Consider the following 19,011-nt stretch of genomic DNA (forward strand, 5'->3'; position numbering starts at 1 on the left):
GAGTGGGAGAAGCTTTCTTGTGGGGGTTTTCTTTTCTGACGAGATCGACCACTTTGGCTTTCCCTTTTTCTTGAACCGGGTTCGATGGACCGGCTCCGGGATGCGGGGATCGTCCCGGAGGAGGAATGGGGGTTGTGTTGTTGGGCGCGCTAGTCCCTGTAGGTGGGACAGGTGGTTATGTTCCTGGGGGAGGAACGGCTGAGGGATTTGTTGTATATCTCTATGCAACAATAAATGCTTAAAGAGATAGGAGGGACTCTTGCATCTGGCGAGTGGTCTCCTGCTACTCCACCATCCTTGCTTCTTGGTCTAGGACCTGTTGCCTCAGACAGACCACTTTTGGATCCTCTTGCTCAGGTTCCACATCTTTCCCATCTGGATCAACGAGATTCTTGGCCTCGTGGTCTTCATACTCTTCTATGTCTTCCTCGTAATAGTCTTCATCATATTCACCCCCTTCTCCAAAGTTTTGGGAGTCATCAGGCAGAGACCCATGGTAAGGCACATCCTCTGGTTGGTCTTGAGGAAGTTGTTGGTTTTGCAAATGTTCTCCATTGCCTTGTTGTTGCTGGTGAGCGGGATCAAACACGGTATGTCGAGTGTTCACCATTTTCGCAGATGACAATGATTGATTCAAGCTTTCTTCAGTTCTCAATGAAAGCACCAAAATGTTTATCGAATTTTTCAGAAACTATAAATATATTGAAAGATAAGAGCTAGAAAGAAAGGCTAAGAAATAAATAAGATCACAGTTTTTATGTGGTTGGGGCGTTAATGAACCTTAGTCCACGAGTCACTAGTATTATGCTTTAGAGAGCTTTGACAATGGAGGTTTTCTGTAAGTTCAGCAGCGTTTTGCTTACAAGAGAAAATCTGGGATCATCGCTACAGTGCATGAATGACCCTATTTTTAGGCGGTCATATGACTTGGGTTGGACTAATCCGAGCCCAATAAGGATTTGATTAAAAATGTTCGCTAACGGAGCCATAATACAAGAATTGTAACATGATTAAAAGATATTAATTTGGGTCCATTGGGCCAACTTAGGCGTGATAGAGCCTATTTGCACTAAAATTATACCCTAAAACATAACACAAAATGATGTGGCACTACCTTTTAAAGGAGTGAGTCTCGTTTAAAATAAGTGTGATTAGTTAAAAGAAATTATCACATCAGTCAGTTCCTATAATGTTTTTGTGCATAATTTGGATATACATGTCAGTATATTTATATACCACTTCAATCTACTAACCATAAGGTGACGTAAGTCAATAGTAATAGTCACACTACTATCACTTAATAGCTCTTATTAATAGATACAATCAAATGTAAAAATTACGTGTAGTATATTATTGTGGTGAAATAAAACATTGGTATATAAATTAAATTATTGACTACATTTTAGCATTGTTAATAGTTTTATTAATATATATTCCCTACATATATATATATAATTTAAAAACTGAGTCATAGATAGTCAAGATTTTAATCGTCAGCCGCTTGTTATAGAGTGGGGTGAATGAATTGATTTCTTTATTAATTTTGTTACACACGTAATTGTAATATTTACAGACCCACATAAAAGAACAAATTTACATTAAAAAAACAAAAATCGCCCTCAAATATGTTGGGCAAAAAAGTTGTAAATTATACATGTTAGCAGAAAGCTAACTATACACCATTTATTTACCCCGTGAGATGATGACACTCAACGATCCATATCAGAAAAGTACGGAGATTGGGACACCTTTTTAGGGGTTTGACGTTTCTCATCTGCTCTAGAATTAATTGGTGAAGAATGTGGCATGAGCTCACACAATCGAGCTCTTTCACTTGTAATCTTACTCTGCAAATCACAACAAACAGGTGTTATTTTTATGAACTATACTATATATATATATATATTTATAACATGTGTACGGAATACATTAACATTAGGGACCTTGTATTTCAAATCTTGCACTTCTCTATCCATAGAGGTAATTTTATTCTTGAGCTGCTCTAGTACTTCTTCAGCAAGAGAGGGGTTAATGTCATTTACAGGCTTTGTAATTCCAGCTGCCTGAAAATTGATTGGTTTGAATAAAGGTTAGATCAATACATTTTCTATACATTGAAGCTATACATAAGTTGGTATTTGGAATTACCTTTAAAATACTGGTACATAGAGCCAATAACTTCTGTGCTAATTGCACCTTTTCCTCCTCTGTTTCCTGGAGCAGTTTTAATTCATTGTCAATTCACCAACTCACTCACTCTCTCTCTCTCTCTCTCTATATATATATATATATATATAAAATATAGTAAACCAAAGCAAATAAATCCCTCAACTACTGTGTACAACCTTCAATTTTGCGCTCAACCGCTTCTCCTCATCAAAATCTATGTAGGGACTCCTCCCATTGGATGCACGGAAGCAAGCAAGCTCTTCCTTGACACGTGAAAGAATGACTTCTGTCCGCCTCAGCTTGGTGCTAAGGTCTGCATTATGAGTCTTGAGCGTGTTGTTTTCTTCCTGTAAACAAAGAAATTCCCACTAAAAATTGATGCTAAGAGAAATGTAATGAGTGCAAAAATCAGGACTGTTTAAAGTAATAAGATCTTGCCTTGATTTTAGTGTGATGATGAATTCGCTGATGGAGGTTTTGTTGGCCAGACAGCTTATTTATTTCTCCTTCAAGTTCCATCACTTTCTTCTTGTGATTTACATTCTCCATCTGCAAAGATTGAATAAAAGGGAGGTTAACCATTGTTAACTTCTACTGAGACATTCCAATAAAATATATTTGCAGAGCACGAATTGTTTATCCACCTTTAACATCTCATTCTCAGCTTTAAGTAATTGATCACGCTGCCGAAGCTTTTCTAAAGCGACTTGTGCAGCTACTACTTCAGCCTGTTTTCGATCAATCTCCTCTAGCCATCTGAATTACGGGTTGAAAGAAACTACATGCATAAGATAAATTTCTGATAATGTGTGAATGTGTGTGAATTGATACTTTTGGCAATTCAATTCATTGCTCACCCTTGTCTCTCTTTAATGAATTCAGTTAGCTGTTTTTTCAGCTTAACAACCTCCTGATCCTGAATGAAATTAATGAAAAAAGTCGTGTTCATAGCACATTCAAGAGCAAAGATATCAAATCAAGTTTCAGGGGTGACGAAAGCTGAGCGTACCATATCTTGTGAATCTAAATCATGAAATCGAGTCTTCTCAGTAATCTTCTGAACTTGCTGATTGTCCAGCAATGACTAGCATTAAAAAAGGAGAAAAGTGATATTAGAATAGTTGTCTAGACCCAAAAAGAAACTACTTTTTATACCATATTTGCCAATGTTGGCTTCAGAAGAACGTATAACCCAGATATGTCGTATTAAGTTTGTTTCGTCCAGTTCACCGAACTCAGGTTTTTGTATATGACATAAATAACTAATAATAGTAAGGCTACATAGTCACCACGTAAGTAGTCATGTCCAACTTGACTCCCAGTAAGTCCCGAATCACATCATGGGTCATGCTTTCAGCAGCCGCCAATTTGGTGTTTAGAGTAAATATCTACATTGAGAAGAGAAAAGGAATAAATTTAAGTATCCGGGAAACAAAAATTAACAGAAGAATACAACATATCTTATGTTCAACGTCTAAAACTTGGAGCAACCAATTCAGGGGCCTACCTCTTTTTGGCGACTTGCGACCAAGGATTCAAGCTCTTCAATTCGCAGCCTTGCCGCGGTAAGATCTTCATCCCTCTCTGATTTTATTTGTTGCACCATGCCTAAGCCAATGCATTTGAAAGGAGAACCAGATCCCCTCGGCTTTGCAGCAAACTTCTCAGTCTTTTTTGGTGAAGAAGTCAGGGCATGAAGAAAGCTGCCTTCGGGTCTGACTTGCTCAGCCATGGCTTCCAACGCCTTGAACTGTTTGCAATTTTAAAAGTTAGCAAAATGTAACAATTAACTAAGAGCATATTTCTATGCATGCAACCTATTCAATGAAGTTTGGTAAATCCATTAAATGGTGGTGTGTACCTTTTGTTTGTACTCACTAGCCTGTGCTTCAGCATGCAAGTTTAGCTCAGAAATATGGACCTTGAACTGGGCAATCTGTTGAAAGAAAAAAATTGGAATTTACATGATAAAATAATTGAGTTCAAAATTGATTGTGTAAAATCAGAGGCCGCTTCCTTGGAAAGCTTCAACAATTTTACAAAGATAGTCACCTCCGAGTCCTTCTCAACTATATCCCTCTCAAGAATCTGTATTTGCGTAAGTGCTTCTTGAAGACTTTTCTCTTTTTCGTCCAAGAACCTGAAGGGAAAAGGTAAAATTTGGCAATTCAATACAAGAGACATTTTGTGTAATAATAAAAATAACTTTTTTCTGCAATTAAAGCGAAATTGTTATGGAGGTGAACTCTAGACCTTCTCATGTCAGCATCAGCATTTTCAACATTTTGTGTTTGTTGTTTTACAGCGTGAAGTTCCAATTCTAGGTCTTCTCTCTGCAACCGCTGTCTTTCAGCTTCTCCCTTTACAATATCAACCTAAAACCAAAGACATCACATGACATGGTAAGAATGATACGAATTTTCGGGGCAAAAGAATTACAGCTTACAAATCATTATCCAAAACTTACCTTGTTTTCCAGTACATTTACAGTATACTCTAGCTCTTCAACAGACCTTTCTAATAGCTTCACCTCTGCCTCTTTTTCGTCAACATAGATGTTCTTAGATTCAGCTATCTGACATAGAGATGATGCAAAATAGAATCAGGAAATGAAATAATAGTTATAATAATAATAAATGACATAGTTTGCTTCTTTGTGCCAAACTTCTTGTACCTCTTGAGCTTCCTTTGCAATTGCTTCTTGTTCTTCCGCCCGTGCCTGTTCTGCTTCAAGCTTGTTTTTCAAACCAAGCATTTCCAGCCGTAGTTGATCCCTCTCGCTCTCAAGTTCATCTAGATTGCTTCTCAGAGATTCTATCGAATCATTCAAACGATCAATAGCATTACCCATTTCCATGAGCTCCATTTCTAAGCTCTCATTTACCTTCCTTGTCTCAGTCAAATCCTCCTCAACAGAACTTTTAGCAGTCAAAGCATCTTCTAGCTGAGCCTTCAGTTCCAAATTTTCACTGCGAAGAACTTCTCGAGACTCGCAATCTTTTGAGATACTCAACTCAAGAGTGGCAATTCTGTCTGTTTTCTCGTGCAACTGAGCTTCAAGCATTTGCTTTGCAGCCATGGCCTCGTCGAGCTCAATTGATTTCACCAAAAGCTCATCTTCTAAAGCCTCAAGTGATGCCATTACTTCCTCTATTTCATCTTTCTGATCCTTGGTATTGGATGCAGATTCCTGCAACAAGCTCAAATCAAATAACAAGCCTTTGAGAACATCATCCTTCCTTAGTAGCTCTGTTTGAAGAGACATATTTTCAGATTCCAGCTCTTTGGCAAGGCCCTTTAGGCACTCAATCTGCTCCATAAACTCATTTGTCTTCTCTGCAGTTTCACATATTTCTTTAAGCATTTTATCCACGTTCACAAAGCCTCCTTCCTTCAGAAAATTTATTCTGCTATCCATCAAATCAACACACTTCTCGATGTCAGAGCTGCCCATGGTGAGGAGTTCATGCTTGCTTCTCTTGGAAGACACTAGCTCTTCTCGCAAAAGAACATTTTCTTCTTTCAACGTATTAATACTGCTAGTGTAGGCTTGCAAGTCTTCACTGTTGAAGCATAACTCTTTTGTCATAGAATAATGAGATTGTTGGAGTTCGTGAAGTTCATCAGTTTTCAGCTTGAAATCCATCTCTAGATTGGCAATGCGAGTCTCCAAAAATAAAATATTGTTTCGTAACCTGTGATTTTCTTTCTCAAAGACATCAGCACGGCCTAAATATGATTCAACATCGGAATTCTTCTCCTCCAGATTGTGGAGAACTAAGCTGTTCTCAGCATTCAAATTCTCGATCTCAATTTTCAGCAGCTCATTTTCTTTCTCAAAGCTGGTCATTCTAGTTAGCTCGGCTTCCTTCTTTCTGAAATCATTCTTAAGCTCACGTGAAGAAGAATTCAGCATTAGTAACTCCTCCTGCATTTTCTGCTTTTGCTGTTCAAGGACAGAGAATTGACAAGCAACCTCAACTTCCTTATCTGTCAAGAGCTGATCTTTCAGTTCTGTATCTACCTTGAAGAGAAAAATCTCTCTCTCTAAATTTTCAAGAATTGTACAGCACTGGCTATGCTCTCTTTCTGTGTCAGCTTTACGAAGAGCCATTTCATCTAATTCTGATGCCAATATAAGTGATTCGAATTCTTTCACGGACCATTCCATCATGAAAGACTCAGATTGTGATTTAAAGACCTCCTCTTTGTCTTGCAATAGTTTTTCTTGATCCAAAAGAGACGCCGCCAAATTTTTGTTACTCAAGTCCAACTCCGTCATCAACATAGCAAGCTGAGATCCTATGTAGTTAGACCTCTGCAGCATCAACTCCTCTTGAAGCTGCAACTCTGATATCTTCTTATCAAAAGTGGCTAGCTTAGCACTAAGCTCTTGATTTTCTTCCTCCATTTTGGAAATGCGATCGAAACCATTCATGATGTCACACAATAATTTTCCCTTGATCATCCTACACATCTCAAGCTCTTTAATTGACTTGCCATTGTGCTCTTTCAAATCAGCTATAACAGCATTTGATTCACACATGCCATGTTGAAGCAGCCCATTCTCAGCATTTAGCCCTGTCACTGTTTCTAATAGAATTCCCATGTGACAGAGGTGTAGGACTGACACCGCACAATCCTTCCCAATTATCTCAGACCAAATTTCCTCAAGCCATGTCCTCACTAGCTTTGAAGTGTCAGATAGTACACTCTTCACAGTACGGAAGTCTGAGGCTAGAAGCATGTAATTTTCTTTAAAAGCAGCCTGGACCTCCACAACCATATCCTGCAGTTCTACAACCAAGGCATTTGTCTCCGATAAATCAGACATAAGGTGTTCACATTGCTGACTTTTGAAGATGTTAATGTACTGCAAGCTCTGAACTTCATTAGCTAATATATCTTTATCATTTATCAACCTGCCATTTATTTTGTGCAATTTTTTTACTTCAAGCTTCATGGTCTCGTTCGCTATCATCAGCCCATTAATCATAATATCTGCTTCCTTCATTGTATCCTGCGCTTCTTCAAATTTTGAGAGAATGCAAGCAACTTCAGCAGTTTTATGGGCAGCAACCAATTTTGCATCATTAACTTCTAATTCAAGCAACTGTTAAACAAAAACACATTAGAAAAATTTTGAAGTGGCAAAAGGCTAAAATAAACAAGGAATTAATGTTACCATATTCTATTGTGTAAAGACCATCTTGCAAATATTGTGTACATTTGACACAAAAAGTCAATAATTGATATATTTGGCACAACTTTTATAACTGTGCTCTAATTCATAATTGTAAAAGTTGATGCAAATATGAATCTTTTATTAATACTTATTTAATATTTATTGAAAATATATATAAAAAATCCTTTTTATTTTATTATTATCTAAAAAGTCTTCATTTACATGTGTTTATGCTAGACTACAAGTAATAATAAAACATTAAAAATAGCATAAAAGTAAATAAAAAAGTAATTAATTAATGTTGCTTTAAATATACATCATGTTATATTTTATGTTATATTCTGTGCCAACTTTTGGCACAACTTTTGGCACACCATTAGAACATCCATTGGAGATGCTCTAATAAGAAAAAGCAAATTGATTCATTTATTTCTGAACACTTTATCAGGAAAAGAAAATTTTAAAAAGGCTACATGTCTGAAGTATCATATGTTTGCATGAAGAATTATGCAGATTCCCAAAATTGAAGGTATGAAAAAAGTCTTTGACTTACCTCTCTTGTTTCATACAAATGAGAGCATGCTTCCACCACATTCTGTTCAGATGCCTCTAGCCTTTGATTCAGAGCTTCCATCTTCAGTTTGGATTGAACTTCAAAGTCACTCAAAGTTGCTTGTAGATTTTGTACCTGGTTTGCAAAACATTTCATGCTTTCGCGACTTTTTTGTTCAGATTTCAGTATGTCTTTATTCTCTCTTCGTAGCTTTTCCATCTCAACCTGCACCTCTTGTAAACTTTGAAGGGCAGATTCCATTTCCCTTCTCAGAAGAATAATAGTAGTGTCCCTATCACATTTATCCTCACAAGGGAAAGACTTGAACTTATCCTGATCACATGAATGAAAACATACCTTCTTCTCTACGTCAAGAGAAGACTTAGAGATATCTGTTCCTGAGTCTTCAACAATTTCACTGTCAACATCATCATCTTGATATATTTCGGTAGCTATCTGCAAGAATATTCAAGTTTAGAAACTATAAATCATGCATCCATTAAAGGAACTCAGCCAATACAAAGATGTTAATTTCCAATCTAAGCTAAAATAATTTTAAACATTAACTTACTTGACCTGCACCTTCTCCATCAAAAGATGTACGATCTTCTTGTGGACTATCCCTTTCAAGACTTTTATACTGCTCCACATGGGTGCCCATGCATGATTTGAGTGAGGAAACACCATATTTTAGCTCAGCTAGTTTTTCCTTTGCAACTAATATATTATTCTCTTCAACATCTTTAAGCTTTTCTGTCATAGCATAAGTTCGTTTTTGCTCTTCCGAAAGCTTCTGTTTTAGATCAGATGAAATTTCCTTCAAGCTTACAAGGTCTGCTCTCAAACACATGATCTGTTTATCTGCTTCTTCAACTACGACAGCCTGTTCACAGAAGAGGGCATCCTTCCTCATGTTAGTTTCTTCTGATTTACTAAGTTGGATATTCTTATGCTTTAATTCATCAAGATTGTGATGATTCACTTCTTCTAGTCTGTTGACAATGACAAAAGCAACTGTTGCACAAACTGATGCTTTTTTTAACTCATCTTCCTGTAGTTTCAGTCTATTTTCCAGCTTATTTATGGTCGATGCTTTTAAACTCAACTGTGATGTCAAGGCGAGGATATCTTTCTCTTTTTCACTGTATTCGCTCTGGTGAGCTTCAGTGATAACCATCGCTGCTCCTCTCAATGACTTCAGCATACTTTCTACGTCACTTTGTTTGTTGTTTGCATCCTCTAAACATCTTCTCAATTCTTCAATCAATAATTCTTTTTCAGATATGGTTCTTACCATCCTACCAACATGTTCAGATATCCAAATCCATTTTTGAGGAAAAGAGCTAGATATATGTTCAAGTTGATCAGAAGCATCAATGAGTAACTCACACCCATCTGAAAGAACTGCTTCAATCTCGCTAGTTAACAAAGACCATTCTTCAGATAAACTTTTTAATTCTATATCTTTCTCCTCCAGCTTAGCACTTAAACTCTCATTATCTTTGATCAGGAGGTTCACTTTTTCATTAACCTCCTTTAATTCACTTTCTGAAAGCATTAAATTCCTTTTCATCTCTACTTCCTTCAAATGACTATCCTGAACTTGCTGCTGAAGTATGGCCAACTCTTCCTGCATACATACAATCACCTCAGCAGTTTCAGCCTCAACCTGCGAGCGAACCTGATCCATTTCTTCATCATTAGAGACATGAAATTCACGATCATTTTGGTACCATGTGTTCAGTCTCTTGGCCTTTTCAAGGGAACATTGCATCCTCATCACCTTTTCCTGCAACAGAGAGCTGTCATTCTCTGAACAGTTTGTAGGTGAGACATCCTTTAGCTCCTTCAAAGCAAGTTGCTCTTGTAGAGCCATAATTTCAACTTCATATTTACTCAAAAGCTGCATATAACGGCTGTTAGAATTCCTTAGGTCTTCCATTTCATTGATAGACAAAATCTGCTGAGACTCCATAGCCTTAATAACAGACTTAGCTTCCATCAATTCTGTCTTTGTGTCTTCATGATGTTTGCTCGTCAAAAATAAATCTTCTTTTGCACGCTCAAGTTCGTTGTTTAAGCATATTACTCTTTCCTCCAAATTTTCAGCAGACCATTTCTCTTCTTTGAGAATAATCTTTATTATATCCAATTCCAATTGCAAGTTCACAATTTCTTCTGCATTCTTAGTTAGTATGGATTCATGCTTTGCCTCCATCTCCTCAATTTGAACAGCATTATTAAGGTCGAAAGGTCCTAAATCTTGTGAATCCTGATATAATGTTATTTTCCATTAATAAATTTGGATATGAACAAATATTTAACTAACACTTGAATAACATAAACATAGCTCATAATGGTCCAATACAATCAATAATACATGAGGATCTGCACCAATGAGACTCTATTGCTTTTCTTCCCATGTCTCAGTGGTATTTCTTCTTTAGCAGTATTTAAAAAACTCAAAAGAGTGATATACTTGGAAAAAAATGTATGTACCTCTGTGGTTTTAACACTATCTATTTGATCAGCAGGCTTAGACTTAACATTGATCAACATTGATTGTGCATCTTCTAGCTCCCTGCAGAATTGCAGGAAAAACAACACTTAATTAGAGATCAAAAGAAATAATCCTAGAACATGGAGAAAAGTGAAAATTAATAGAAACTACTTTAAAATGGAGGACTATCTCAATTGAAGCTTGGCCATGGTTTTCTCACCTACTGAGTTTTGCATTTTCATCCAAACAAGCTTTTAAGTTGCACCTGCATTCCTCAAGTTCAGTAAGAGTTTTCTCCAACTGCAACCAGTTAAAAAGCAAAATATGAGATGCAAGTATATGGCTAATAGATAATTTCCTTCAAAAAAAGGATTAGGCGAAACCTCTTGAATAAAAGAATCATTCTTCTTGTTCATGTAAATGGCTTCCTGTGTCAAAAAAAAAATATATATATATATAAGAAGAGCTACAACAATGATATAGGCATCTGGACTTCTTTGGGGATTTTAGAAGCTTGGGATGAAACGAAAGTAACAAAAAAGGCTACATCCTCCTCTGAAACCCATATTTTCATAAAGAAACCATGTAAACAAAGAAATGAGAAGCTTGAATAATAGAAGAGGTGAGAAAAGTATGCCACCTCAGGTTCTGTGATAAGATTTGGATGACTATGCTGTACAGAGTTTCCGTCGAGAAATTGAAGTAGCTGCAAACAAATGCATCACCTTTAGTATCACAAGCCCATAAAGCAAAGCAACTCAATTGGCCAAAAAGAATAATTTAGTTTATATTTTTGGACACCTGATCTCGCAATTTGGATACTTCAGACAGGAGTATTTCTCTCTCTCCTTCTTCGTAGAATTCTTGAAATCTACAATACCATAATAATGAAACTTGTAAAATTGATTTAATAGCTAGAGCAGGTTGAGGTTTGCAAAAACTACCTTCTAAGCTGGTCTAAAAGCCTTATATTCTCCAAAGCAAATCGAGTTACTTCTGGATTCTTATCTAGCTTAGCCTTAAGTAGTTGAATCTCTTCGTATAGAGCTCTGTTCTCTTCTACCAAATAACTCTCAGCGGGAATAGAACCATTAACAAGTGCCCCCTCTCTTCTAATTTTGTCTTCTCGAAACCTGAGCATCATCTTAGTACACCTGGTGTCTTCTTCTCTTTGACGTGCCTGACAAATAATAAATACAGGAATAATAAAATGCAATCCAAATGACAGTTCTGAAAAGGAAAAAAAAGGCACACTAGATATATACCAAACGATTTAATTGCTCTATTTCAGCCTCAAGTTGCTTAATGCAAGTTTCTGCCATCTGCTCCCTCCGCAAGGCACCAGCAAGCGTTGTCTCCAAACATTTCAACTGTGATAAATCATTGGTTTAGCCGCATGTAACTGGGAATACAAGAAATCTACAAAAAAATATTACTTAATTGTTGATAGAATTAACAATTAAGCAAACGACAAAGTAAACCAAATTCTTAACTTTTATTAAAGTTCAGATTTATCGTGCATGTATAGAAAAAGAAAACGAAAGCATTTAATCAAGAAGCCCATCTAAAAAAGAACTAGCAAATCAATATACCTGTTTAGTAGACATTCTCACAGTGCCTTTGGATTCAGTTTTCAGCAAATCATCATCTTCTACATCCATGTCACACACATGTCCAGGAAAACCACTTTCCTGTTCTTGTCTCGTATCATCAGCGGTGGGGAGACCAAAGGATAAGGATCTTGATACATTCTGACGTTTCAGAATAAAAAGCTCCTCCTGTTACAATCACCCATTCTGACGTTTAGGATCTTGATACATGTTATTTCACGTATGGCACAAACAATGAATGAATTATTAAATTCTTCTCTAACCTTCAGAAGTTGTATTTGGTGTTGCAGAGTGGTGACATCCCCGGAAGAATCTTCATTCACTACAGCCTATGGAATGAAGAAAAGAATTTGCGAAGTTACTCAAAAGTTTTTCAAGCCTTCAAAATATTCAATAATAATGCATTGAAAATAGAAAGAAGCTTACATTATTCTGGATCATTTTTGCTCTCTGAGCAAACTTAAGAGTGTTTAATGTTTCTGCTGCAGAGCTGAAAAAATAATATTTATGTATATAAGAAAGACAAAAAAAAAAAGGTATTGCAACAAAATTTTCTAAGTTGAAGTACTGTAATTTACAGTATGAAACTAACCAAATAGAAGGGCTGACATTTGCAATAATCATCGTCTTTGAGTTCCCACCAAGTGAGTCCTACATTTTTTAAAAATTGAAGAGTAACATTATGAGTCATAACTAAGAAATGTAGGACTATCCAGTGCTAATTACATAAATCACAAAACTGTATTAACCTGAAGGAGGAAGGTAAGCCTCGAGTCCCTATAAGGAATATGTCTTGGCTTCCCTTGAGCCACATCCACTAGAACCATTATAACATGACTGCAAATGCATAGGATTAAGTTCACTTATAAAGCAAATACCAAAGACTGAAACCCAAAAAAATCATTATCCCAAAAATCAAGCCTTGTCAATGTCGCAACAAGAAAATAAGTACCCTAATGTAGACAGAGATTTGTTAATGTTAGCAGCTTCCTTCAAACGCTCCCCCTCAGCACCAGAAGTTTTCTGCCTATTATAGGGAAGGGAAGAAGTTGGTGAGTGAGAGAAGTTTCATGCAAATTGTTGGAATCACTCAATCACACACTGGAGAAAGCCTGACGATGTTGTCTTACCTTTCTGATCCAGCCAGATCAACCAAGTTTAGTCTAGCAAACCGTAAGTTAGTCGTGGAGTCCTTTTCCCATCTACTTTCAATTACACAGGTAAATACACTATGTGAACGACTGCTCTCTCTGTTCATATTTGTAGCTGCAACTTTTCTATTTGAAGAACCCTATAAGCAGAAATCACTATCAGTGCAAGCATATGCAAATAATGCAAAATGCATTGAAAAATGATCATACCGACTCTAAATGAAAAGGAATAATGATGAATAAGTTTTAACCTGAATTAGAAGATTTACGATGTCGCTCACAGTCCCAACTTCAAATTCAGAGAGATTTTCTACGTAAACACCCTTCTTAACATCCTCACGGAGCTGGAAAAAGATGAATCAAGAATAAAGATTGATAATATATTGGAAAGTGCGACATATCTCAAAAAACGAGCAGCAACTTAACCAGACTTACAAGCAAATTGGTACATGAGGGATCAAGAAGATCTGTGATCTGTTCATTGTAAATCTCTAAGAAAGAACACTTGCAATTGTATGTTAGTTTCTCATCCCTCCTGCTTTCCTCTTCCTAAAAATAGAAAGGTATATGACAAACAGCACTGTAAACTTGTACATACATTGTAAAGGAAAACTAGCCAAGGTTGAAAACTTACAGCTTGGATCCTAGCAAACAAGAATTCAAATATGCGTGGTGTCATCCCCCGATGTGGACTGGGCTTGACTTCTAGGTTTTCAATATCCCCAAGCATTGTATATGTTTTTCCACTTCCTGTCTGCATTATTGAAACCCTCTTGATGCTTAATAGTGTATAAAAAGGAAAGAACTTGACTTACTATTATTAGCACAATTGATATTATTATTATGCAACAATTATCACTCGTAAGAGTAACAGATAAGGCTGCTCAACACAGATCAGTCGTGCAAAATCCACAATCGCATATGTCTGGTTATTGGACATATTATTCAAATGAGTAAAATATGATGTGTTGCATACTTGTCAAAGTAGTAATATTTATAACTTATCATGCATTGCATTGCAGATTACATGAAGAAAAAAGAGCTTGCTGTGACCGAACTTTTACTAGCTGTAAAACAGGTCGTTGTCCCAACACTCCATAACTAGGTTATATATACTTCACATCCACGAATTCAACAAAACCTAGACTACTTAACAAAGGCATATGAAAATGAGAAATGTTAGACAAGCTTCCATCGTACGTCACAATCGTAGACTCAAGATATCAACTAGATAGTGTTTTGATATTGAAAGAAAGAAAAAGAAACAAAACACCCAAACGTGTTTAAAAGACTAATATATAGATTTACCTGACCATATGCAAACATACAGCTATTGTACCCCGAAAGGCAATTCTCAACCATAGGAAGACATGCCATCCTGAAAAGCATTTCCTGCAAGTCATCGCTAAAGCAAGTCAGCTCACTAATTCAAGTTCAAAGCAAAAAGGTAGTAAAAATAAAATGGCGTACTGTTCACTACTTTTCCGGACCTGGTCTACTGTTTCACAGGCGACATGGTCAAATGTGAACCGAGTTTCTGGATGGCCAATCCAAGAAATGGTGTTAAAGCTTTCCTGCTTCAAGCTCCTATTGTATCCGTTTGTGCTTCGCTCCATGCTATTAAGAGGGCGAACACGAATAACGACCTGCACAAATTTTCCCAATCCCATCAGCTGCTCAGCATATCAAGCAATATATTACTTGCAAATTCCGCATACCCAGTTCATGATTTCCCCAAATCATCAATAAATAAATAAAAAGCCATTATCAAGCTCTAAGAAAACATTAATAATAACAGAAAGGAAAGCCAAGAGAACCATTACCTGTACATTGTGCTCCATCCAGAAAGATGGATCTTCTTTCAAATTAAAGTGAGGGACTTCGACTGTATTAACCACTGTACACGAACCAGAAGGAATAGGCGTGCCCTTGTACAATGCAGCAAAGTTTCCCGTTCGAGCACCACCAACTCCATCCACCTTGCTCCGGAGACTCGAACCCGGAGGCTTAGAAACGCTTTTAGTGGGAGTGCTCTGCGTCGAATTGGTCTCTGAAAAATTCGAACCAGCTCTCCCAACTGTTCTCGTTGTAGTTCGAGGCGTCATATTCGCAAAACCTCCATTACTAATTCCAGCTCCCCGGACTTGCAAATCGTGCAAATCACCGGTAGTAGCTCCAAGCTCGTTCTTCTGTGCTGCCCACCCGAATCGCTGCCTAGCTGAAAACCCAGCTCCATACTTGTCGGGCGTGCGCAGAGGCAATGCTGGATCTGCAACTCTGGTCTTGACCTTACTCGGAGTCTTATCAACCTTACTCCGACCACCACCCGCTTCTTGTTCTTGCTTGGTATATGAAGTGGGCTCTTGTATAGGGTTTAAAGGAGCTCTAGATGAATCCGAAGATATTCGAATAGCCGATAAATCATTCCGGTTCACAGGAATGTTCTCCGGCTCATCGTTCTTCCCGGTATTCCGGCGCAAAAATTTGAAATCCCTCAACATCCTTAAAAAAAAGCAATAAGAGAAAATCAAGAAAATGGGTTTGTGAAAACAAGTATCAAATGGGTTTTGAACTCAATGAAAAATCCCTGAAATGTTAGTAGAAAATCTTGGCCAAAGTGAAAATCAAGTAGATCTTGATTCAAACACTCATCTTTCTGCTCTTTCTAAGTTTATCGTTTTCTTTTTCTCTTGGCTTTGAGCTTGAACATCACTCTCTCTACAGTCTCGAAGAAGAAAAAGCTAGTTACGTGTTTTGAACTGAGATTGGAGGGTGGAGATGTGAACTGGATTTGAATTTGGTGGAGATGTGGCCGCGCTATAGGGATTTGAATTGCGAGGGGCTTTTTGGTCAAAAAGATCGTTTAAAATGGCTCATAAATCAATTTATATCCATTTCAAATTTCAACGGCTAAATGGAAACGTGGCAACTAAAAACTTATTTATTTATTATTTTTTAAAGGAAAGCTTTTATTCCAAAAGAGTGGGCAAATCTGCTAAGATAATAGGATATGCACAACTACGAATTTCACCAATCCAAGACAAACAAACTAAATTAGCCAGAGCATATGGAATAAGTTGTCTTATTCGCAGTTTTTACATAATGAAAAGAGAAATTTGCGGTTAAACCCCTTTATGTTTGTTTTGTTGAACACTTATCCTCATTTTCTTTAATTTTGGTGAGAAAACCCCTTTAAGTTCGGCCATCAAAAATTAGTGCTCATGATAAATATAGAATTTATGAAAGTTTGGCCAGAAAATTTCTTATGTTTGTAGGTGTTATAACTGGCTTCTTAGCTCTGATTGTATTTATTGACTAAAATTTCTTGTTAGCATATGTGCAGAATCTTGCAAATCCCTTATTTATCATTAGCACTAATTTTTGCTTTATTAATTTAAACAAATATTGTATGGTAAATATTCTTTTATAGTTGCAATTGTGAATCAGCATCAAGATGGACCTTTCAAATAGTCTTATTTTTTAAGTACTATTTACTTTGGGTCGTAAATTTAGATTTATTTTATTATGTATTATTTTCAAAACACAAAAATAGTTTTAATTTGCCACCTGTGTATTAAAGCAGCTACGTTGGTAGATAGGCTGAGTTGGATTGTGTGGATAACGGGGTCAATGCATGGAACAGTGAATTGCAAATGGAACGGGACTTAAGGGGGTTTTCCCACCAAAATTAAAGAAAATGGGGTTAAGTGTTCAACAAAACAAACATAAGGGGGTTTGGCCGCAAATTTCTCTCAAACTTAAGGGGGTTTTCCCACCAAAATTAAAGAAAATGGGGTTAAGTGTTCAACAAAACAAACATAAGTGGGTTTTCCCACCAAAATTAAAGAAAAGGGGGTTAAGTGTTCAACAAAACAAACATAAGGGGGTTTGGCCGCAAATTTCTCTAATGAAAAATTCCAGAACGATGGAATTTCATCGGAAGACTTCATATCATCTAAAAGCACCTCCCATTCCACTTTGATTGAGTCATTGTTATTCCACCTGTGAATTACTTTCATGACAGCTAAAAGTAATCCCAACCAATTCTGAGCGCCAAACATTCAGCTTGAATAGTAGAAAAGTGGACCTTCTTGTGCTCTATCTTAGCAGCCAAAACATGACCCAAATGATTTCAAATAATCGCCACCAACCTACATCTCCTAGAAGAACAATGAACAATACCTACACAATTCAAAAGTAACTTACCAAGTGGAGGAGGTATCCATTTAACATGCAGTTTAGATTTTTGAGTCTCCTTAAGCTTTTGAGTAGCTTGAGTACTAAGCAGCAAGTCTAAAGCCCAGTCTACAAGATCACCATCCTTAGGGACAGAGATTAAGACACTTTTTTATTTCTACGATACCAAAGCACCCAAAATAGCACAATAAACATCAGAAAATCTTCTTTTGGGCCCATAGTTTTCACATGAGTACTAAAAAGAATGGGATCGTGCTCCCTGATCGAAAGTACTCATTTAGCTTGACCATCTTCCAAATTTCTTTAACATGATCACAAGTCCATAAAGCATGAGGAATGGTTTCAATAGAGGAATTACACCAGCAACAAGTGGGAGTAAGTTGCAAACCTCTTTTACTCAATTTCTCACCAACTGGAAGCCAACCTTTGCTAACTCTCCACCAAAAGTTTCTGATTTTAGGAGAGACTTTCATAAACAACACAAACTTTCACCAATCTTTCATCACAGTCGTATTAGAACAAGAAGGAACCCCATGCCTCTGATAGGCCACTTTATAGCCACTCTTCACATCATAGTTACCATTGTTAGAAAAACCCCAAATCAGGTCAACTTCTTTTGTAGAAGTGGTCGGAGCAATTCCAAGGATTCAATCAATATCATCTTTATGAAAAACTCTTTCCACCATCTCTTCATTCTAGCTGCCATTACCATACTTCAGCTCACAAACTCGAGTGTCTTCATAAACAAGAGCTTTAGTGCGCAAAGAGAAAGTATAAGGACAAGGGATTTGCTTATCTTCATTGATCCTCACCTTTTTGCCATACCGAATTCGCCATCTGCTGCCATTTATTATAAGTTCCCTCCCCCACAGATTACTACACCAAATGTAGGAGCTGAAACTACTAGTTTTTATAGTAAGAAAATCCTCATTAACATAATAACTTTCCTTCAAAACACGTGCCAGCAAAGAAGAATGATTATTTATAAGTTTCCATCCTTGTGTTGGCTAACATGGTGATAACTCTACAAAATAGAGTTATTTTACCACTTTTTATGTGTTAATTGTTGCTTAGTTCTTGAGTTTTTAATTGATTTATTAAGTTTTTAAGTAATTTTGAATTTATTAGGTTTATTTTGATTTTCTATATTTTTGTGTGTTTTTATAATTATTTTGTTGTAAAAAGTTTTAGTTAATTAGTTGAATTATTATTATTTAGTTTGAGGAAAAAAATGTTGTATTATTAAATTTAAATGTTAAATATAAATTAAGTTATAATTAATATTTTCAAAGAATTAACTTGATTTATTTTATAGTTGGAAATATTTTATTATGATTTATTTTGTAGGGAATTTATGACATTTTTGTGTTTGGAAAAAAGGATAAAAAGCTTAAAAAGATAGGAAAATGTGGCATTTTCCCAAGTGCAAAACCACCTCACTCGACCCAACTCTCCAAGCCAGCAACTCCCAATGGGCCCAGGCCACATTCAGCCCACTCAGTTTTCAGCTGCACCTAGCCTTCGGCCCAGCCCCCTCCAATGCTCCAAGCCCATCACGTGCACCCATCTGCCAACTTCTCCAACAGCCAGCTCCATCAACCTTCGGGCCTGCCTCCTTTCCTCCAGCCACAGGCCCACCTGAATCC

At 36.8% G+C, this 19,011-nt stretch overlaps 1 protein-coding gene across 1 annotated transcript; it reads right to left on the bottom strand.

Moving 5' to 3' along the window:
- Positions 1-1,512: 1,512 nt before the first annotated feature.
- LOC133798072 (kinesin-like protein KIN-12D) lies at positions 1,513-15,950 on the bottom strand. Its single transcript, XM_062236260.1, has 37 exons — positions 14,992-15,950; positions 14,659-14,814; positions 14,477-14,560; positions 13,803-13,922; positions 13,604-13,717; positions 13,420-13,512; positions 13,148-13,308; positions 12,970-13,044; positions 12,767-12,854; positions 12,610-12,668; positions 12,444-12,507; positions 12,281-12,346; positions 12,000-12,185; positions 11,673-11,777; positions 11,352-11,587; positions 11,209-11,278; positions 11,048-11,113; positions 10,791-10,835; positions 10,628-10,707; positions 10,407-10,488; positions 8,479-10,179; positions 7,908-8,363; positions 4,844-7,282; positions 4,637-4,744; positions 4,423-4,544; positions 4,222-4,309; positions 4,031-4,105; positions 3,677-3,919; positions 3,459-3,557; positions 3,179-3,253; positions 3,027-3,085; positions 2,814-2,925; positions 2,608-2,718; positions 2,346-2,516; positions 2,149-2,214; positions 1,944-2,063; positions 1,513-1,847 (listed from the first exon to the last, which is right to left on the bottom strand). The coding sequence occupies exons 1-37, from the start codon at positions 15,667-15,669 to the stop codon at positions 1,710-1,712; spliced, it is 8,811 nt and encodes a 2,936-aa protein (XP_062092244.1). The 5' UTR covers positions 15,670-15,950; the 3' UTR covers positions 1,513-1,709.
- Between the last annotated feature and the right edge of the window lie 3,061 nt (positions 15,951-19,011).

Source organism: Humulus lupulus, chromosome 1 (assembly GCF_963169125.1).
Source record: "Humulus lupulus chromosome 1, drHumLupu1.1, whole genome shotgun sequence".
Taxonomy (NCBI): Eukaryota; Viridiplantae; Streptophyta; class Magnoliopsida; order Rosales; family Cannabaceae; genus Humulus; species Humulus lupulus.

Excerpts from the sequence above, each read along its gene's own strand:
- LOC133798072 (XM_062236260.1), bottom strand. The coding sequence starts at position 15,669 with ATGTTGAGGGATTTCAAATTTTTGCGCCGGAATACCGGGAAGAACGAT. Across the intron at positions 10,180-10,406 it reads ATAGTGTTAAAACCACAGAG|GATTCACAAGATTTAGGACC; the intron begins GTACATACATTT and ends ACATTATATCAG. Across the intron at positions 3,086-3,178 it reads ATTTAGATTCACAAGATATG|GATCAGGAGGTTGTTAAGCT; the intron begins GTACGCTCAGCT and ends AATTTCATTCAG.